We start from the raw sequence: 22,888 nt of genomic DNA on the forward strand, positions 1-22,888 counted from the left end.
TGAAATGTGCATGCACGTATTCACCCAAAAAAGAACAACATAGCCAAATTGGATTACACAAACATGACAGCAACACCGCAAAATGATAGAAGCAATTAACAGCGGCCATCATCTGCGTTTAAAATCCTCTATTTTCTCTAATTTTACATGAATAAATAAAAACCTAATTTAAAGTTAGAAAGAACGTCTTTAGACAAATTAATAGTTAACACTCAAAAGGTAACTGAGTGTGTGTGGGTGTGTTTTGATCAGATTTGATTTATTTGCTACATAATCAAACATGTTGTTGTATTGTGTGGAAATAACCCGAAATCACCTTTTTCTTCCCACTTACTGTGGAACCAGAGAGAGAAGTATGTGCAAAACACAAACACATCCCGGAAGCCTCTCATGTGACTGTAATAAATTCGGCCGAAAAAAACATGTGATTGAGAAAATCCATTTTCAAGACTGTCAGCGGCAGACTTGTGACTGAAGGGGCATTCCGAGAGGTGTTAACAACATCCCGACTTACTGTTTCACCAAAACACATTATTTCTATCACTTCAGCTCTAAGATTATTTGATGTATTGGCCCTGAAAATGTTCCCCCAGAGAGCTGGACTAAAGATTGCAATTCAGCTACGTTCATATTCAGAAACTTAGAAACGATATTCGTGTAACGGTGGAAGTCCTCGATCCTGAAAAAAATTCAATCAGGTGGACCTTGACCAAATAAGCCTTCAGACAATCAATGAATCTTACTGTAGCAAAAGTAAAACTTCACTTGAGAGCAAAGCGACTTCTCAGTTGTGTTAGCAGCTCATATTTCGGGGCCATAATTTAATTTGCGTCATCACCTTTTGACTCCAGTGCATGTCAAACTAGCCTGGAGAGTTTCATCTGTTGAGTCCGGGTCACTGTATCCATGATATCAATTAGAAATTAACATTTTATGATGCAAAATGAATCCCCACAAGAAAACCTTGAATTTCTAAAATCTGGTAACCTGAGAGTTCTAAAGTTAAAAGCTGCTGCATTAGCTCTGCTTCATCCACCATTTCTCCTTCATCCAGTGCTGTTCCTTGGGAGCTATAGCCAGTCCCTGGTAGTCGGACGTTGTTCGCCGACCCCCTTGTTAAAGCCCAGAGGTGAGAGATGTGTGATAGAGGCCCTTAGTGCTGATAAGGCCATCAGTCTGATAACCGACTCCCCCAGCACAAAGCTGCTACTGCCGCTGCCGCGGCTTCTAATAGCCCCAGCAGGCCGGCTGTATGCCTGCCTGCCTCCCTCCTGCTCTATCTGAGGTTACATCCTCTGTTCTAAGCCATTTATGCAAACCCTGCTTTCCCTCGCAGAGATGGCTATCAGCGTGGAGATATTTATGTACTGCACATGTTTCCGATTGTTTAACCTTTGGACCGGTGCTGTGGGTGCTGGCGCTGTCCCTGCGGGCTTGCAAGGAAACCTCTCTCCTGCCCTCGTTGGCGGTCTGAGTTAGATGAGAGCGCAGGCTGTTGCTGGAGGTGTGTAATGGGTTGGCAGGAAAGGGCGCCGTTGAAATTGGTGACATGAAAGCTTAGGTCAGCCCTGCACTCACTTTCAATTTTGTCCAAATCTCATCAAAATGGATTTAAAGGGAAACATTCAGACAAATTATTTTTCAGTTATTTCCTTACTTACTTTTTTTTTTTTTTTTTACCCACTTCCACCAGAGGCCATCTTTGTTTGGGTTACTTCTTATGATGAGGAATTTGCACACCCTGTTTTGCTGTATAATAACCTTTAAGTTAAAATGAGTTACTGTAAAAGTAAAAAACTTGAAACCAGTTAGTCAACTTTATGCCACAATATCCACAAGAAGTAAATTCTCTCAAGTATTACCGTCCCGAAATGATCCACAGAATCGGGATCAAGGACGATCCTGACTATGCAAAGTCTGAGCCATTTCCAATCTGTCCCAATTTCCAGCTTACGAGAGTGCTCCTTCGCCGTTCCCTTTAAAGACAACAGCTGCAGAGTTGAGGACAACTTAACAGCAGCATAAAAAATAAACCAACAGCAGGCACCAGGTTGAACTAAAGCGATGACAGTGTCATTTTCCGTCTACTTCAGTGGCATATTGCAGGTGAACCAAGTCTCCAAAGTATTGCTGTCAGTTGCAAACTACAAATGAACTAAAGTATTTTTGTTTATGCTGAAGATGAAGATGAGAGGCTGTTCCAATCCTGTCGAAATCCAACCACGGTTGATCCACACTGACACGCCTCTTCCCACTGACAAAGCCTGCTGCACCAAACGCAATAAGTCACTAAACTAAATAGTGTAAACAAACATTCAAACTGTGTTTGACTAATACAGATACATTTTCAACGTAGTTCATAGGAAAGAAAACAAAAAACAACATACATCTAATTGAATTAAATCAGAAATCAGGTCAACATACTCAGTGGTAAAGTCATCAGTCACAGCCCTCTTTCTAAGCAGATGTGACAGATGTGCAGTTTACAGCGATGCATTGTATAATGAGCGTTGCTTGAGGCGAGCAGCGATTTGACAGAAGTTTAAAATGAATACTAAAACTCCACCTAGCAACAATGCACCAGCTGGTGAACGGTGGACGGAGTTGCTTAAAGTAGAGGTGGAAGTAATGAAAAAAACAAATTTAAATTGCTTGTAGGTGTTTTCGTTTTTTTAAATGCTTTTATACGGCTTTGCTTCAAGACATTAGAGAAGCGCCGATAAGAAGACACATTTTGGGAGTTTGAGAGGAAGCCGTAGTTAAGAATCCAGCCAAACTGTCTGTGCATAGATGTAAATCTGTCAGTAACACACACTCACACACACAAAAACCTAGACGTGAATATTAAAACTGTACGATCAAACCCTAATGTAAGAAAATAACTAGGTAGACATGAAACATGCCACTTAATGGCTCGATAAAAACTAAAGTGAAATGCCATCAGTTACCGTTGAGTGAATTCCCGGAGGCTGTATAAGCGACTGCTGCCTCTCTGGAGTGTGTTATTCCTGCGTGTGTGTTTACCCTGGTGTTTGTGGCATGTCATGCTTGAGCGGGATTGCCACACTCTCCTGGGAGCTTTAGGGAGCGCTCGGTACAGGTGATTTATTCCTCCTAATCTGTCCCGCGCAGTAGCAGGCGGCTGCCTTGCCTCCGCCCAGCGTGAGCGAGGCGCTATCAGCTTGCACGATGGTATTGATAGTCACCTGCGGTAGTTATCGGGCCCACATATCGTTGAGGTGGCAGCTTCCTGTCCTGCGGCACCTGGACGCGTGCTGGGGGCTGACGTCCTGACATCCAGGAGGAGTGATGTTCGTGACCCTGAGGCCGAGTCAAGGGCACCGACAATATCCCCGATGACGCCACCACCTCAATTAGTTATTCATCCGCCACCCGCCCCCGTGTAATGTATGCTGTAGTAATCTGGCTGGAAATGCTTGAGTTGGTTGCCAGATGTTGTTTTTTTTCTTCTTTTTTCTGGGCATTTATGGAAAGCTGTCTGACTCGCCTCAGTGATGTCACCCACGAACATGAAGGGAACGGTGACAGAGTCATATGCCGTTGTTATATATTTCCAAAAAGAGTTGTGGTAATTGGCTGAATTTCTTGGTATGTCATGAGCCAGTCTTGCTCCGTTTAGTTTAAAAGGCTTCTACAATAAGTGATTTGTCATTTCCAACGGCTCTCTCCAGACCCTAATAATTTGTTCTCCTCAGGTTTGCACAGTTCGATGACTAAAGACATTTTTTCTACAACAGTGAAAATCCGCTCTCTCCTAAAAGGGTTCTGAGGCTGGAAACGCTGATGTCTTTGAAATGGGCTCTTATTGAAATGCTCAGAAAGGAAGACGAAAACAGGGCTGTTGTTGTAAATAACTTATCAGGGCTACATACTGTCCTACCCCCCCAAGACGCACACACAATGTACCATACAATACAATTCAATTTCTGCCTCGGCATCAGCTTCGGCTAACACGGTCAAGCAAATGCCTATTTTCTGAATGGCCTGGGGGAGTTACGCTTTTCAGCTTATCAACTTTTATTAACCTTAGCACTGAGGTTTGCTCTTTGATTTAGATTCTTTGGGAAACGCTGAAATTGGATTTTTTTTTTTTCCTTCTTCTTCTTCAACTCTCACTCCTGCTGTGACATATGCTCAACAACTTCTTACACAGAGAAGAAGAAAAAAAGAGTTTGTTACTGGTAATATTTTATCTCGAGAGCCGATAACATCTCTAGTTTTCTTAATTTCATGTTCTCTAGGTTTTCTTATCGACCATCTGAGCATGAATTGAATGTTATTGCCAGACGGAAATGCCTGTTATGAGACGTAGAGTAGAGAAGTGGTCGGGCCCATTGATTTACTGAAGTATTTATTCATTTGCATGTCAAATTTTTTTTATGTTTTAATTGGATTTAATGCTTTATTATTCACATTGAATTATACAGTGTGCGAGTGACGCACTCAACCAAACGTGCTACCCAACTCAGTTGTTCCCTCCAGCTCTGCGGAGCTTTATAGTGTCAAAAGAATATTATTGTGATTTGAAATTCACTTGGTGACTAGAAACATGAATCTATAATGTAATAAGAAATGTTTATGTTGCTCTGTGTCTGCAGGATGTGAAAGTAAATGTATGCAAAAAGTTTGCCATACTATTTTGGTTTTGATCATTTACTAGTGTTGGGCTGTTAGCTTGTTTCTCACGTTTTGAGTTGCATTATCTATCAATATTTCTTAAAGAACACAGTCTTGTGCCTTTTGACCAGTTTGAGTTTAACAAGAACTTCAAAACTGTTTTTCACGGTTCGTAATGACGATTCAACTGGATTCGTTTTGTGGATGTGTCCGCCCAACCCTCTTACTTGGTCAACACTTTGCTCCTCCATGTATGAGAAGGTATTAGATAAAGACTGGACTTCACACACTGTGTCTAGACCAGGCCTAAACTGGGCTGCTGTCACATACAGTGTCAAGGAAAACAGAGTGTGAAGCTTTAAAAAAAAAAAAAAAAAAGAAGCCCTTTGCATCAAGTGTGTATTTCCTCCTTCATTTTGCCTGGCAGGAATTTGTGGACCCATCACCCTCCCCCGCATCCCTGCACCCCACCACCCCACCCCGACCGGGTTTTGGATTATTAGCTTAAGCTCTCTAAAAATATCCCTTTGACTGTTTAAGCCTCTGACAGCAGTAACATCTCACACACTCTGATAGCTTTATACTAACTACGGCTGCAGAGGGCTCATGCACTCAGCCCGCCTCGTTATCATCTTTTACCTTGTTTGCCCGAGGAGGAGGGGCAGAACTTACTGCCCCCCCCCAAAAAAAAAGAAATCTGCAATAGTCCTCTCTCCTTTCTAATCGCACTCTCGGAGTGGCTCATCAAAGACGAGCGTGCAATCACAGCCATCTCCGAACAAACAAGAAGCTTTTTTGGAGCACGAGAGGATTTTGCCCAGATGTCACTCGAAGCACTTGTCATTGTTGCGACAGCTGTAGAAGCACATGGACCGTCATTTGAAAACCGCCTACCACAACACACCAAAAACGGCACACGTCGAATGTGAAACATGCACAGCACAGAAACATAAGATTTTTGAATATTAATGCTGAAAGCCCCGTGAGCAATACTGACGTTTATTGCCTACCACTTCACTTTTACTGGCTTGTGTGTGTAGTCTCGGTAATTGCATATTTACCACCGTACAGTATTTATCATACCAATACATTAGGTTTAGCTGAGCTTATGCTACCAAACATTTTTGATGTTGGCATTCATAACAGCTCATAGAAATTAATAAATTCCTCAAAGGGATTACACTGTACACATGTGGCTCATAGACTCAGCTTCAATTATCATTTCTTCCAACACCCACTCTCTCTTGAAAAGCTTTTCTCACAAATATTATTACTGCTAACTAGAGAGAGAGAGAGAGAGCGACGCTCTTTTAGCCTTCACTCACGTGTCTCTTTTAAAATGTTTCTGAGATGAAATATCACTGTTTTGACAAGATACTTTCTGAGCTGCTCGTGTCCCTGCGAGATGCCTCGTGCTCGCCTGTGATGGAACGTTCCCGGGGAGAAAAGTCAATATGTGGTTGTAAATAAATTAAAACAAATGTGAGACCCAAGCCCTCGATAGATTGAAGAGGCGTAGGCAGGAGAAAAGAAAAGACTACTCACCTTTACTCATTATAAAACGGCTTCTTGACTACAGAGGATAATTGACTCTCAGCCTCTGCATGTGTTGAAGGAGAAGGGGGGGGGGGGGGGTGATGAATTGACATATTGCTGGCACTGTGATGTTGATCCAAGGCAGAGAGCCGTGAGGCTTCCCTCCAGGGACCAGTAACCTTATTGTTCCATGTCATCTCCTCCCCTTCTGTTTGAGGACCAGGTTGTCAACCTCTCCCCAAGGTCACACAAACACCGGCCTCCCCTCCGCAGATAATTGGATTATTTAGAATCATAGCATCAGCTCATTGCCCCGTCTGGGGTCAAAAGTGAATTTAGTGCACGGGGTTGTCTGCCGTGATTTGTGGCATCGTTGTGAACTGACGAGCAACCGCCTCTGTCGCCGGGTGAAGGATCACACCGGTGGCTCTGCATGTGTTGGCCTATTAACGTGCCAATCAGATCACAGCTAACCATTCGTTTCTGTGCAGCATGAGAGACGGACACACCCTGACTCAAAAGCACATATATCATATATTGTTTTTGTGTGTATATTCTGTACCACTGTAAACTGTTTGCCAGTGGTTTCAGTTCATACCTGTGTGAGACAAAAGTCAATTCCGCTTTTGAAACAAATTCTCAAGTAGGAGCATGTTTTAGCTATATTATTAAACTCATGCATTATACGTTGGGATTATTCAAAGTTTTTCCAGTTTTTCGTTAAATTCCAAACTAGATGATCTACATATTTTAGCTGACTCTTGAAACTTGCACCAAAGCTCCTTTACTACAAATTTAGTTTTGGTCATTTGGTCATTTTCAAATGCGTTCTCGTACTGATTTTCAGAGGAGGTTCTCCCACCTTTCCAGGCAACCATTGATTTCCATTACTTACATTAGGGTTAGAAAATCCCCCAGCAGACACTTCAAATTGAATCATCTGGTGACACAGATTTATCTTTTACTTTTAAAGGGGGTCCGTACTGCTGGCCCGAGTGTAAAGAGTCAATGGCTTTCTTGATCAATGGGAAAATACATCAGAAAACCTAAAAATTCTATAGCATAAATTTGGATTTCGTAACTCCAGTAAGTTTCAATAGTTTGCCATAAGATTTTTTTTTTGCTGTAAGGCAATAACTGGAAATGTGATAATGATCAGCACAAATGTCAAGTTTGCACGATTTGTAGTAAAGAAGAAAACACTTGGATAAACACCTTGCACCTGTTGGGAGACTAAGGCAACATATAGTCGGTGCTGAATGCCTGCAGTGTTGGGGATTCCCACATTCCTGCATATGTTCGTGGTTTCAGTGCTGGTTTCATGGCCGCTGGCTGACGTGGTGTTATCCAATGCCGCTGTGGTAAAATGAGCTGAAGTGGGGCAATAGATTAAATGGGTGGGCTGCATGCCTATTAAATCAAGAGTTGGCGGAGCAACAGTAACTCAGGTTACTTATTGTCAAGTGACACAGCCACACGTGAGGAGCGGAGGCAAGCAGATGGCTTTACCTCCACGTCTGGAGTGTGACATCGTGCTCTTGTTTGTAACTCTGTAATTAACTGCTCATTTGTGTGTGTGTGTGTGTTTTTTCTATCTCTTCCAGGAGGCGGCCACGTTTGCCAAAGAGCTGGGCTTTGAGGTGAGTTGACCAGCAATTGCACACTAAACAGATCCTAAAGGTTTATTTTTGCTGATAATGAAGTTCTTTTTGGACAGTGATTGATGTGCTATTATACTCTCCAGGCCTTGCAGCAGTTGCTATGGAAACCTGGCAGTCGTCATGGTTTCTTTGTTCAGCCAGCTCTCTGTTATGACGCACTCTGCTAGGTCTGCACCCAACATCGCCTACAGATGTTATTTATTGAATTTTGAAAAGCCTCTTGGGAAGCTGAGAAGTTGGGCATGGTTTCAAGCCTTTCTCTGCAGGCTCGGGGGCTCATCAGGTTGCCTGGTTAAAAAGCCTCCTCATTATCTTCATTTCACTCAGGGATGATACTGTGTGTGTGTGTGTGTGTGTGTGTGTCTCCTTCCCTTTACTGCTATAGCATTACGCCACCCTGAAACACACTGTAGTCTTTTAATAACCAAGCCACCGCCACCTGTGGTTTTAAATTGTGGAAATGAAAATTACAGTGCTTGTTGCCCCATAGAATGTACACTATGTGTTTTAAAGTGGGGCTGCCTCTTAAGTGTAAAATGAATGTTCCCTTTAGTCTATTTTTTGCTCATGTTTTGCATATTCCCCGCACTGCTATTTGAATGTGAAATCAAAAACACAAATAGTCGGTGTGTGTGTGTGTGTGTGTGTGTGTGTGTGTGTGTGTGTGTGTGTGTGTGTGTGTGTGTGTGTGCGTGTGCGTGTGTGTGTGTGTCAGAAATGGGCTCAGGTATTTTAAGTGCCTTCTCTCTTTCAAAGGTAGAGCTGCCTTGAATATGGCTCTGCTCTGTGTGAATAATTGTCATCCAGAATCACTAACGGTGTGATCAACGTGACTGGAATGAAAATGCAATCCTGATGGCAGTGACAGGTTTAAGAGTGGAGAAGGGATGAGGGCAGGAAGGAAGGAGTGGAGGGGGGGGGGGTCTCACATGAAAAAAAAGAAATACACAAAGGGCAGTGTAGACACTCTCCGACTACTTACAATTCTTTGACATTTTCCATGTCAACCTGATTTGCCAGAACACTCTGTAAAATTGCATGGGATGAATGTGATTTCTCAGATAACATCAGTGTACTGCACTGTACTTTCTGCATTTCTAGATGGCTGCGGTTCAAAGAGGTTTTCTTCACAGTTGTCTCTCTCTCTCTTTTTGTGTGTGCCTCTTTTCACTTTCTGATTTCAAATCCTACAGGCTGACCCACATATTTCAGCAGGACACTGACACGTCTTCAAAAATATCACTATATAGATACCCCATACAGTCTCCTCTTATTCGAAACAGGAAATAACAGTGACACATGTCGGTAAAATTAGAGGACATTTATTATTCACACATACACAATACACTTGTCAGAACAGTTCTGGGTGATGTGGTTCAAAGTCTGTAAAATAAGGATATTTTTCCAACCACGATATATAGTGCTGTACAGATGTGAAATTCATTTCTGATCTTGCAAACAGATCAAAACATTCTCAATTCAATCTCAAGATTCACATACTGGAACATTTCGGGAGCTTTCAGCGTATCCCATGGCTTTCATCAGCAGAAGACATTTGCTCAGTTGTCACGAAGATTTGTAACAATCCAGCGGCCTGTTATCGCATGAATAAGACGATGTGAAAAGCACATCTCCATGACAACTGAGCAAACAGCATCCGTGACATGGCCTGGAAGAGAGAGAATATTTTACTTTAAAAAAAAAAAAATTTAAACCAAATTTATGTTGATTCAATTTGTGTACATTACATTAAACAGAAATCAATTACCTCCATTTTTTTTTTTTAATGATAACATGAGGTTCATTTGACTTCCTGTTAATTGGGGGACCTTTTGCGGGGTATTATGATTGGATATCGATTGCGCTCCACTTGTCAATACCCGACTGCTAAAACGTGGCATGATGCACTTTGAATGTATTCTGAAACACTGTCATCATCACATTATGGATGACTATCAAAAAACGACAGCGGCACAAGTTCAGTGTAAACACAAGACGGAAAGCTCGTCCTCTCCAAAGCAGCAATCAGCGGATCTGAACACACTCGCCTGATTGTGATCTGTTTCCTTTAAATGCTCAGAAGAACTATCTGCATCGCGGCTCTAATTGAATCTCTCCCTCCCCGGCAGTGTTTCTCCAGCAGCCTGCAGTGGAGACAATCAGTTTCTCACTGGCTCCAACACAGAAGCACAATTTAACACCCTTGTAAAGCTTTCACATTTCACGGTTTGTTGATTTATGTCTGATCAGTTGCCTCGCAATCGTAAATATTGCCATTTGTCGGCGGCGAACCAAATTGACCGTATCATTTGTCAGTTCATTCCTTTTGCTCGCACGCAGTACGCGTGTTCTCTCTGCATCGTGCCGCCGCAGGAAGTCGCCAGGTGAGCGTTTCCTGCCGAGGGGGAGGCGTCTCTGTGTACGCGAGTGTGTGCGAGGCTGCTGAGAAAGCCCACGGCGCTCAGTCCCGACCACCTCCGGCCGCCCAGAACCTTTTAGCTCCCAAACCTTAGCGGAGCAGCTTTTTTATGTCGGAGAGCATAAAACCAAAGGGTGACAATGTGCCGAGGCCCTGTGCAGTTTTGTGCTCGGCGTCTGGAGGAGTGCTTGTGGTTACATGCGGTCACAGTGACAAATTGCCTTTTTTATTTTTTTCTCTCGCTGTCGCTTGCTAACAGCCTCTGTATTAACCTCGCCATTAGCACTTACTTAGAGTGTTACACCCATTTTTCCTCGGCCCGGGGTCTCCCCGGACCTCTCAGGGCTGATTAAAGGACGTTTGGGAAGCGTTTAGAGGTGTAAAAGCTCATCGGTCGGAGTGAGCCCGCGTGGCTGCTGGTACTGGGCCGGAGCCCATCCCTCTGATTACTCCCCTAACCACAGCATTTGCTCACCCTGAAGGTGCTCGAGCGTTATGCTTTGACACAGATGCTCGCGGCAGAGTCCACCCCACTGCGAGACGGCGATAAAGACATTCCACCTGCTCATAGTACATCATGATGAGTTAATAATAAAGTAGCCCTGACAGGTGTGGGGTTTTTTTCATTTTTTTTTATCCCTCTCATGATCAAAGGCAAGCACTCCGGAGAGTTCTGTCGTCTCCAGGCGAGAATATCCATTCTGTGCAGATGCTGAGGAGAAATGGCCTGTTTCAGGAAGCGAACGATACAGTACACGCTCCGCGTATCCCTTCGGCTCGCCGAGGAAGGTTTATCTGACAACAGCCTATCTCCACACGCCTATTTCCATCTCACTTTGGGAATATGGCATTCATATATTTTTTCGCCGTCCGCATGTAACTGCGTGGAAGCATCATTGATCTTATTCTGAGAACGTTTTTTCCCGTAGCCCATCTGGTTTCGTTATCACTTGATCCATCTGCGGGGATCGGGGGAAAAAATCGGACCCCTCTCAGTCACACTTGTGCTCTTTGATTAAAAACTCCACAGACATGGCTCTTCATGATGCAGTCATTCGACCTAACACACTCACCCGCTGGTTCGGTGTTTTCGCAGACGGATGACATTGCGGAGATCGCACAGAAGACCCAGAACCTCCCCAAGGCCAACGCCAAGAGGCAGCGAGTGGTGGTCTTCACTCAGGGCAAGGACGACACCGTTGCGACTGTTGGTAGGCCATTTTTATTTTATTTTCTGTATTTGTTGGCTTATCTACACATATTTTTTTTTTAACTTTAAATACCACCGGAAGCCAATCCCAACTTTGTTCCCCCTTTTGCGCGTCTTTGCCCTTCATTTTAAAGCTCCTATATCTCAAAACTGCAGAACGCAGCCTTAAATAGACGCTCGATCGCTGACTGAAGCGAGCCGAATGCTATCAGTAATTTCTTTGAAGTTAACCTCCAATATTGACACCAGATGTTTGGGGGGGGGGGGGGAATGCTTGCAGTACATTCTGTCATTTCAGAGCATAAAAGAAGTGTGGGGGATGCAGAGAGCAGGCATTGATTTGTGAAGTACTTCTAACTTTGTCTTGGACCAATTCCAGGCCAGTCCTCAGCAATTTTTAATGCCTCAGCTCTCACATCCTGCCCCCCCCCCCCCCCCCCCCCCTTTTCCTTTTTCTTTTTTCTGCAAAAAGCTGGCAGAGCGACCTTGGGGATGGGGTTGACAACACTGGTCCTCAAATCAGTCCAATTTCCTTTGATACCAGGCACATTTGTTGGTGGGACATTAGAAGCGAGTGTCGTCGTAACCGAGCGGAGGTTTGAGGGTTTAATCTGTGTGGGGAGAGATGATAGTTTCTGATTACTGCTGGGAGCGTTTGCCTTTGTTCGGGGCCACAGGGTGTCTCTCCTCATTGCCCTTGCAGTTCAGACGGGTTGTGCACGGGCAGATATGGCCTCAGGTAAAGACCCCAACCTATCGCTCGTCACTGGGGACCGCTGAGGCACAGCCACAGCCGGACTGTGGGCACTACAGGGCACGGTCGTCACGTGTGTCCCGTGTTTTCAGAGTGACAAAGAGCCAATAATTAATCGTCTCATTGCTTTTTCTTTTTTTCCTATTGTGATTATTTCACTGTCTGCAAACTGTGCTGCCGTTCTGGCCAGGCCTTGGAAGAGACTGTCTCGGTAAAACAAAAAGTTTAAGTAGGAGTAAAGAGTGATTGAATACTCCCACTTTTGGGGAGTTCTTTCAGTATTAACAGTGGATAAAATAACATGGTGTAAAGTGGAAAGGGATACTTGTAATGATGGACTGGTGAATTATTACATCACGCCGCCGAATTCAACAGATAAAGAGGCAGGTCTTTCTCCGCGGTGGAGAGTGAATATCAGATGTCACAACATGCTAAACGTATAAGAAGAGCACACGTGTTCCACTTTCAAGGGCAACACACAGGTCGCCTTGTGTCACGTTGCACCGTTTGACACGTGGCACTCAGCGGACACACACGACGAGTCATGATATCGTAGTTGGGATATGTGGGTTTGATAAAATTGCAGCTTTTCTGGGAGAAAACAATTGACATTGGCGTATCTTTCTGCTGCAACAGGATAATGTATATGAATGCCTGTGCACAGCCTTTCAATAAGCTAACAATAGGCAGAGATGATCTAATGCACATCATATGCTTCCTGTGTGTGCCGCTCTTTATGCACGACTTCAAACAAAACTCTTTGTCAAAGGCTGACTTTCTCGGCATCATTAATTCAAAGTAACCACAGAGTTATGTCCAATGTGTGTGATGTGATAATGTTGTCACAATGCAATCCACGCGAAAGTCGTTAACCGACAGAAGAAGCGTTGGTTTTAATTGCACAAGCCCCTTTGAGTTTTCATTATGAGTAGTGGAATTCCTGGAAGTGAATTCCCCTTTCATGACAATTTGAAAAGAAATCTTTAAGCAAAAGCCCAGCGGCTTCAATATACGGAACAGGAATCCATCTATTGTTCCGGAGGTGATGGATAAGTCCTGCCTGCTCCTCTCATTGCTCCTGCGTGAAGACAGAGCCGCCGCGCGCCGCGGTGAACTTTATATAAAATACATGATGAATGCGGGCGGGATGAAAGACAATGTGTTTCCGATGTCATCTACAAAGGCAAACATGATAAATGTCATTGACTGTGCTGTCATTACAGCGGAGCAGTTACAGTAGTAGGTGCAGCGGAATTAGTGTGTCTATGTGTGTCTGTGTGAACGTCGCCGTTCGTGCCAGCCAAATAAATGTCAACGTAAAAAGAGAATTAAAGATTTTCATTTCCCAGAGGCGGCGCTCTAATAAACTTGATCTCTCATTTTGTTTGCAATTTGTCCTCCTGTCAGGATTTGATCATTTGCCAGCCTCTGCATGTCATGTTACACCATTTCATAGTGATTAAGGATGGGACAAAGCCTCCCCCTGTGGTACGATCCTCCAAAAAGGGGATGTCAATTTGTTATTGTTCTTCTTCTTTCTTTTTTTGTCTCCTGCCCGTCATTTGGAGCCTTTCATCACACCAGCGCTTCAAATGTGCCTTTAAAGAGCTGGGAGCAGGGGAAACGGCCCTTTATTTTCGCTGCCACTGACACCGCTGCACTACGCTGGGCTTTTGCTTATACACCCATTAAAGCAGTAATTAAGATCATTGTGCCCTGAACCTTTACGGTGAGGAGATCTAATGAACGATCATTCAGCGGGGGTTACCGCTCTAATCGCTGATAAGGACTTGATAAAGCCTGACTCGGCTTCTCGGCGAGTTTTTAGGGCTCTCAACGGGACGAGGCAGGCGGAAGAAAGGACCTGATCTATACATGTTAATAAAATGAGGTAGAGAAACAGAGTGAATATTGGCAACAAGTCAAAATGGCTCTACTCTAAAGAGCTGGGTAATTTGTCACTCTCGTAAGATTAAACGCTGCAGAATTATTTCGAGCTCTACTTGAAGAAATGTTTAATAGTCACTTTAAAAGGCCGGATGTTTATGTGCTGCGCCTCATAATAGACAAAGTCAATTAACAGCCTGTGCTATGAGGAAGACCTCTTTTTTCCCTTGGCATCTCAAGTTGAAGTGTTTTTCTTTCATGTCTCTCTGCGAGGATATTGGTTGGCGATGATCTTTTGCCTGTGGTTACAGTAATTACAGGCATATGTACTTTTTTCTCCCCCCCCCCCCCCTCGCTAACCCAATTGTGAACAAAGATGCTGGTTATGATAGGGAAACAGATTGAATGTCAAGTCGCTCCTAACCTGTCACGTGTGCCAAGAAAGCGGTAACGTTTTCCTCTCCGAGGCTCAGAGTTTGGCCGAAGCGCAACAGGAAACGTTCCAACGGAGAAGTATTCTCAGGCAAGTTTCTCACACAAGGATGTTGTGCTTAAACTCTGTCGAGTTCTCCGGCTCGTGCCTCTCAGCAAAGCAGTCATGTGTATTGGAGCCACTTGGCAGCTCAGGATTTAAAAATGATGTATTAATTGTTTTTATGTGTCTGTGTGCGGATGATGAATTGAGACACGATCAAAGTTAATTTTAATGACCTGCCAACTATTTGATCCACCTGTTTTCTGTCAAAGCAACAATATTGAGCGCTGGAAAAGCACCAAGTGAAGCGTGTAGTCATTTCTCGGTCAAAACAACAGCTCCATATGCTCGTTTTCCAATAAAGCCGAGGTCATCTTATCCGCGTGTACAGTTGCATTTTGTACAAGAGAGCATTTTCTCACTCCGTGTTGTGCTGTGAATTGGCATTGTTAAAAAGAGAAGTCAATAATAAAGCGCCTCATTGATACTCATTTCAAAGAGACGCCTGTTGAAAGAAATTCGTAAGTTTAATCACCACCGTTCAAGAGTTTTTAATTAGGGACTTATGAAGAGTGAATTAACAAAAGCAGACAATTATAGCTTACTACACGGAAGTATTTCTTCTTTTTTTCTCTCTTTTGTTGCAGGTTACCTGTCAAAGCTCAGCCACACACATATCCCACGTGTTCACCACCAATCTGCTGCTTCACTCATTTTATCAGAACCAAATTCAAGGAACCAGAATATGTTATTGAGTTTTATTGAAAATAAATCTCATTACAATGAAATGTGAAACAAGTTCAGCAAAGTGATGTTTTCAGACGCTCTACGGGCCAGTAACAACAGTCAGTGTTTTGGCAGCGGTTGTCGGGATTTTGGTTTTGTTTTCTGTTTTTTCGCCATTTCCATGGCAGATTTTCGCCAATGAGATCTTTGTTACAGATGGCTGGAGAATTGTTGGACTGTAACTTGAGTTAACATGTCAGTCAAATGTAATAATTTGCATCGCTGAGGTTATGGGAACTTTCCCCCGGCAGCAGAGAGCGAAATTTAAATGCGATAATGGAAGCAAGAGGGATATGGGATGTCTAGTGTTCCATGTGTCTCGAAACAGCAGAAGACTAACTGCAAGCGCCATAACCAGTGTCGGGTTGCCCACGGTGAACTGATCTGTCAGGACCGTGAGCAGAACTCCAATTGAATTCAAATTCATACAGTGTGTTTACATGTTTTACATCCAATTTAAAGGATTTTTATCAAACATCTCTCTGTTCTCATATTCAAAAACTGAATATATATTACCTGTTGAATAGGACTACGTTTCTGCGTGTTTATGAAATTGTAGTAATTGAGGGTCTAAGATATGTTTCAAGCCATTTGGGCCAATAGTTTTTTGTGCAAAGTAAAATTGACCTAACATTTACTAAGAATCCGCCCCTGTGAGTCTTAGACCATCAGCACAGTGATTTTTTTTTTTTTTAAAGCTAAATGCTGATGTCAGCATGCCAACATGCTCACCGTGACAATACAACCTTGTTGATGTTTAGTATAATGTCAATCTTAGTTAAGCATATTAGCAAGTTAGCATAGCCCTTTTCAGCTAATTACAATTTCACTGTTTTGTTTGTTTTTGACCTGATGATGATGCGCGATTATCATAAAGTCGGGGGATCAGCAAAGTCATTGCAATTCATCTTCCGGGAAATATGACGATCTGTTAATTATATATATAAATATATCCTTCTTGAGATATTTGAGAATGGCTGGACCTACAGTCATGGTAATCATTGTACTGCAAGAAAAAATGCCGGGTAAAGTAAAAACTGATTCATCTTTTCAAGGGCGTTCATGGAGGCGGAGGCTTTTAATGTTACTTCAGCTCAAAAAAGGGAAAAACTGCGCTGATTGGTAACAAAAACTGAAAAGTTACTAAAATTGTGAAGATTGGAAATGATTGAAACCTTGCGAATATCATGAGAATTTAAAGTTGAATTTGCATTCTTTCTTGATCTCAAGATGGCCAATTTTGACTTTAAAGTTAAAAACACAAAATATATCGTAAAGCTGCTCAATATATACAACTAAGAGTCGGTAAGTTCCCAGTGAAATCGTGTTTGTTTGTTAAACACTTCAGTATCTAATAACAGAAGTGTAAATTCCCACCTGACACCTCACAAATATGAGCATTACTTCATGTCAGAGGTGACGAACTGACTGACTCACTAATAAGACCTGACTGCTCCTGCACCACCCACTCTGGAGAGAGCAGCCATTCGTTTTTACTGCTTTTAAACACATTTACACATTATTTCAATCGGGTTTCTTTGGTCTAATGAGCAGCAGGAGAACCTGTGCCGAACAAGTGCAGCAGCTGCGGTATTCTTAAAGAATCCGGTTTAATGTATTGCATGAGCTCGTCCACGTCTGACGACTTGCGCTTCTGGGCTGTGGAACAACTGACAAACTGTAATTTATTATTAGCGCATTTTTCATGTGCGGTTAATCATTTCGAGAGGGAGGAGGATTCACGAGCTTCATCTGTGGCATTAATTAAGCAAAGTCGTTATGCTGCTTAATTAGCTGATCCTGAAAGGATTCCTGTCTTATTGTTATGTATTATCAAAGTGACAGTCAGCGGCTTCCCTTTAAAGAGAAAACTGTCATTATGAAAAACACAATCCAACTCTCCATCTGATGGATCTTCGCTACCTGATGATCTGTCACAAATTCCCCGTTCAACTCTGTGAGATTGTCATTTCTCCACCACGCGTCGACCAGGTTTCCCTCTCAGTGGGTGTATTGCAGTCATTTCCTTGACATCAGGTGTTGAACATGTGCTCAGCTGCAGGTTTGTGTATCTCCTGCCCTGTGGGGCCAAGGACAGAAATGTATTCCACAACTGATAAGGTGGGGTGTCTTGATATTCTGTGTGCCATTGTTACATTAGCAGGGAGCCTCATTAGACAACTTTTTTGTGTGTGTGTCCCCCCCCCACGTGTTCTCCTTAAACTCCCAACCTCCTTTTGCCATTAAGAGGTCTGTCAGCCTCCCCGTGTTCCTTTTATCCACATGTCAGTCTTTTGTCTCCTGCACCTTTTTGAAGGCTCCCGTCGGCACCAGAGCCCGGGATTGTTTGAAGATTGCGTGTGTGGTTTAGATTGTTCTGACATAAGTTGCTGATTCAATGTCACTCTACACCTCCAGACTTTGTCATCTGGTAGATTTCTGTTTCTTTTCTCCCCCTCCTCTCCTTACAACTGGAGATCGCTTTGAAGTGCATATGCTACTGATAATTGAAGCAGTATAATCCGCTGAAGATAATAAGGGACCCTCATTTAATGGATTCCGTTTTGAACTGGAATGATTCACAGTGACTGCTCTCGCATTGTTTTTAATTTATCTGAACGCTTCACCTAAAGCTTTCGAGATGTAGATATTTTTGATCATCTGTTACTCGTGGCACATTTGTTCAAAGCGGCTACAGTTATCAAGTTAAAACGGATAAGGAACAATTTATCACTGATTTTAGCCCCAAATTCTATTGGATGTATTTCTCTGTTTTAAATCAAACCATTTAAAGATGTCACTTTGAGCTCTGAGAACTTATTCAGAATTCACATTGCAACTTGATTTCCATTTCAAACCGATGATCACCAAAGTTATGGGGACGGTTTGTACCGAATGTATTTTGCGATCAATATGCTAGTTGTTGAGATTATCCAATAAAGAGCCACGCTGACGGCAAATGTTGAGCTTTGTTTGGCATAATGATGGTAAGTGAAGTTTCTTGTCCTGTTCAGGGTACATTTTTTTTATTTTGATTGCCTTGATGAGGTCCTTAACTATTACTCAACACTAATTGCATAGTACACGTCTATAAGTCTATTTATTTGTTAATTAATTAGCCAAAAAAGTGGCTTGGTGTGTAAATCGACCAATGATTTTTTTTTTAATATTAAGTTATAATCCAAATTGAAATAAGCCAAAACTTGGAGGAAAAAAAGAAAAAGAAACTGGTGTTCAACTGAAATTAACGGCCTTGCTTTGTCCCGACCACAGGTGAGCGAGTGACCATGTTCCCTGTGTTGGACATCGACCAGAACGATATCGTGGACACAAACGGCGCAGGAGATGCCTTCGTGGGAGGTATGGCTCGAACATGATTCTCCACGCAGCGTGGGTTCTATGCACATTCCCAATTAACCTTTGATACCGGCCAACTTTGTAATGCAGTAATGTCTCCATATTATATGAGCGTGACATTCGGCCTGCTGTTTCTACTCTGTATGAGCCGATCATAGCACCACGTAAAACAGTCGTCGTTCGGCTCTGATTGAGGATGAAACAGCGTTGTCCCTTTAATCCAGAACCCATTAGTCCCTGGCTCTTACTGGTGCTAAATGTTCCCCAAACTGTTTTGGAGGTGATGGATGGTTACAGGTTGGCCTCTGCTCCTCTGTCTCCCCAGGATTCCTCTCTGCGTTGGTCCAAGAGCACGCACTGGAGGAGTGCATCCGGGCCGGACACTACTCTGCCAACGTCATCATCAGACGGGTCGGGTGCACTTTCCCAGAGAAGCCAGAGTTTCACTGATGCAGCCCGAGCTCTGCTCACTTGTCTTTTCCATAAGATGTTTGGATATCTATGCTTCTTGTGGATTTTCTGTAAAAAAAAAAAAAAAAAAATGAAAGAAAGAAGGAAAAGAAAGGAATTTCTATTTACTGACTCAGGTTTGATATTGTAACGCCTCACGTGTTTTAATACGACTAAAACATTGTACAAGTATCTAATGTTGAAATATTATGGTCATGTCTAAAGGAGCATTCCACTGAAAATCTTTGTTGTATCAAAAACTCGACGCCTACTGGCCTGAAAGGTGAAAACTTTTCTTACCACTCCTGCTGCGTAATCGACCCTCCAACCTTGACCAATATCATTTCTGTGTTTAAAACTCTTGTTTTATGTCCTGATATCACATCCTCTATCACATCCTCATTGCGCTGAAGCTTTGCTGGACATAGCATATTTAGAGAGTTATTTGCAAAGCGGCGATATAGTTTGGATCGCGCTGAAGATTGGATGGGTGGTGGAGAAGTACATTATCCAGCAGGATAAGTTTGAAAGGTTTCTGTGGACGTGTGGCTCTGAAAAGTTTGTCTCTTGCTCCTTCGTGCAGGAGTTGCAGTCAGTTCCAATAGTGACCCATTACCAAACCTATTTAAACACCCATAGAAACTTCTCAGACCTGTATACTCAATATGTTCCTAATAATTAAAGCTCCACCAATAAAATGCTATAATTACACAACTTCCTTTCATGCTTCTAAGCTATGAGGAGGAAATTGTTTATTTATTTATCTAAACCATCCTTCACGAAGCGGCAAGCTACAAACTCTTTAGAGTCTTTCAAGCCTGCAGGGGTCGAGTGTTGTGATGCTATGGACATGTACTATGAAATATGAAACATTTTCTGTTGATTATTTCCTGGAATATTCAGCTGCAAGGCTGCAGAAATCATGAACGGGATGCAGTTATGGGAGCGCATTCCAATTTCCGGAAGTGACAGATTTAACAGGACAAAACTGGAAATAATGTTCTTTTTTGTTGTTGTTATTACCCAAATAAAACAATATCAAACTCATCCTGCTGAGATGCACGTATTCCAACCGCGGTGCATATTTATGTAAATACAACCAAGAAGACAGAATTCAAAACAACGCAACGACACACAAGTTGGTGCGTCTCCCCCATTATTAAATCAGCCAGAGGCTCCCTCATGCTAATCACTTTTGGACAGCTCAACACCCCCATTATGGAGATCAGGGAGGGGGGAGGAGGGCGGGGGCCAGGACCAGCCTGGCGTGCTGGTTCTGCCCGGTCACCCTCCCACACTCTCGCTCGTTGGGTCCTAACTGGACTCTCGGGGTCTGGAGCCGCACTGCAGGGCTACAGGAGATCATTTCTCTCAGTTTAGGGATTAGTGGTTGCTCTTGGTGGCAGTCATTAGAGGGACCTGAAAATTAGGCTGATCCTTCATAGCCAGCTGTGCTGTCGCTGGGGGTCGGAGACGAGGATCAGAGGGAGGCCCCTCTCCTCTTACCCCCTCCTCCCCGCCGACTGTGGGCTAGCAGGAGTGTCGGGCAGTGTCCTAAGTGTTATGTGGAAAGCAATTCAACACTCATCTGCTCTACAAAGAAGTGAGATGGAGAATAGTCTTCTTTTTTTTTTTTTTTTTGATCCACTGGAACAACCTGTTACATCATATTTCCTTTTATTTTCTCTGAACACATCAGGAGGAATGTGTTGTTGTTTTGTCTTTTTTTTACTCGCCCCGCACAAGAGCTCAGTTTTCTGTAATGTGGCATAGTTTATGCATTTATGCTAATTGGGGGCATCTAGGTGAAAACATTCTCCGGCCAAAATGTTATTAACAACTTTGAGACACTATTTTTTTCATCGGCTTTTTTTTTTTCTTTTTTAAGGTTTCACACAGATGCGCTTTGAAAAGGACCACATTTCTGATTGGGCAAGATCACACTCCATGGCAGCTGGTTCATTTGCTCCTCAAGATGACAGATGGCAAAACACAAACACAAAAAGAGGGAGCCATGATTAAGTAATGAGGATGCCTGCCACAATAAGGAAACTACTCTTCTCACTTTTCCTGCTAAACTTTCACTTTGTTCAACGAATGCAAGGTGTGGAAAGACGAATATTTAAAAAAAATAAAATAAAAAAGCGGTGCATTTTAAATTGACATTTAACAATACTATGTTACCCGCTTTTGTAACGTTAATGAGCCGTAGGCATTTTGGGAATGTTTAACGCCAGTTTTATTGTGTAGTTGCGATCTGCAAACTCTCTTTCAATTTGCTGCTCAGCGTCAAATGTGCTGTAAACAGCTTTTGAAGCAGTGAGAGTAGAAACTTGACTTTGAGATATTTGCCTACTAAAGGGAGTTCCTGACCGCAGTCTGTTTTTTTCCTGAATGCAGGCGAAGTAGTAAGTGGGGCCCTGGCCAGCGTTTTGCCCCGCAGATGGGCAGCAGGGTCTGTGAACACCAGTGTGGCAGTTGGCAGGGACTGAGAAGGGGGATGGGCAGATTGCAATGGCACACATGCTCCAATTCAAATTATCCCTGGACCCGTGCAGCAGTGGAGGACCTGCTGGGGCCCAGGGTGGCATTCATTATAACCAGACACAGGCAGGTTTGGTCAGCGCCTCCATCATGTCTCCGTCAGTCCCACGTGTATGAGATCTGAAGCCTCTCCATTCACATTTCACCTGCTTCGGCAATGGTGCCGCGATGAAGCAACATTTGTAAATTTGCAGTGTATAGACTAGAAATTGTCACATTTCAGTTAAACGTCAAGGACTGAACGGCAGGAAGATACTGAGTGTGCCGGAACAGTGTAAATGGGATTGAAAGCATTAACAATGTCGTCGAGGTAATAAGAGGCGCACCTGATGAATGTGCAGCATAATGACAAAATGACGAGACTATTACATGTGAATTAAAGAAATCCAAATCAAATTACACGTAGAAGAAATGTGTTTTTAAAGGAGCTAAATGTTTCTCATTCGAGACCTTTTTTCCTTTATTAAAGCCGCCTGTGCCGTACGTATTCATAATCTGGTGGGAAGTTACAATTATCTCTCTAATTACATCTGTATTACTTGCATGAAAAATTAGCTTTCTGGCATATTGTAATGCTGCTAAAGAGCTGGTGAACGGAGCGAGGAGGGGGACACCCAAATCTAAAGACTGAAAATGTAATGATCTACATTATGGCTAACAACTACAGCTCTTCCTCGGCCATGGTGAAGTTAATTAACAGATTAGGGTGTTAGTGTATAACATATCCCACACTGCCCTGGGTGAAATCGGCCAGTGCCAGGACCAGCTCTCTTTTTTTTTTGTTTCTTTTTCTTTTCTTTTTTTCTTTTCAAATAAAAAAAAGTCTGGGTCTTGTGTGTTTATGTCAAAACCAATCACATGCGAGATCATATCTGCTGCACATCAGTGCAATTTAAACATGCCCGCGGGGGGATTCATGTTAATGGGAGTGTTATGACATAATGAAAAGGAAGAAAAAAACAAAACCAATACGTTATGTAGCCTGCCGAGAATAATCCAGCAGAAACATGAAGTGTTCAAAATAAAATAAAATCAAACTGTTCCTCTCGGCTCATCACTGGACATGTTGATGGAGGGAGGGGGGGGGGGGAGACAATATCATTGTGGGAGCGAACTAAAGGGGCGACGGTCCGCTCCGCTACACTGAAGTAGGGATGTCGACAGTGGGAGA

General features: G+C 43.0%; 1 protein-coding gene across 2 annotated transcripts in view; it reads left to right on the forward strand.

Annotated features, from left to right (window-relative positions):
• adkb (adenosine kinase b) overlaps positions 1–20,220 on the forward strand; it is a 97,071-nt gene extending 76,851 nt beyond the window's left edge. For both annotated transcript variants that reach the window (XM_035611612.2, XM_035611613.2), the window contains exons 8-11: positions 7,779–7,814; positions 11,351–11,465; positions 18,640–18,726; positions 19,049–20,220. In XM_035611612.2, coding sequence (XP_035467505.1) covers positions 7,779–7,814; positions 11,351–11,465; positions 18,640–18,726; positions 19,049–19,173 — 363 coding nt within the window. In that variant the 3' untranslated portion in view covers positions 19,174–20,220. The remainder of the gene's footprint in view (positions 1–7,778; positions 7,815–11,350; positions 11,466–18,639; positions 18,727–19,048) is intronic.
• The last annotated feature ends 2,668 nt before the right edge of the window (positions 20,221–22,888 follow it).

The sequence above is a fragment of the Scophthalmus maximus genome, chromosome 16 (genome assembly GCF_022379125.1).
Source record: "Scophthalmus maximus strain ysfricsl-2021 chromosome 16, ASM2237912v1, whole genome shotgun sequence".
Taxonomy (NCBI): domain Eukaryota; kingdom Metazoa; phylum Chordata; class Actinopteri; order Pleuronectiformes; family Scophthalmidae; genus Scophthalmus; species Scophthalmus maximus.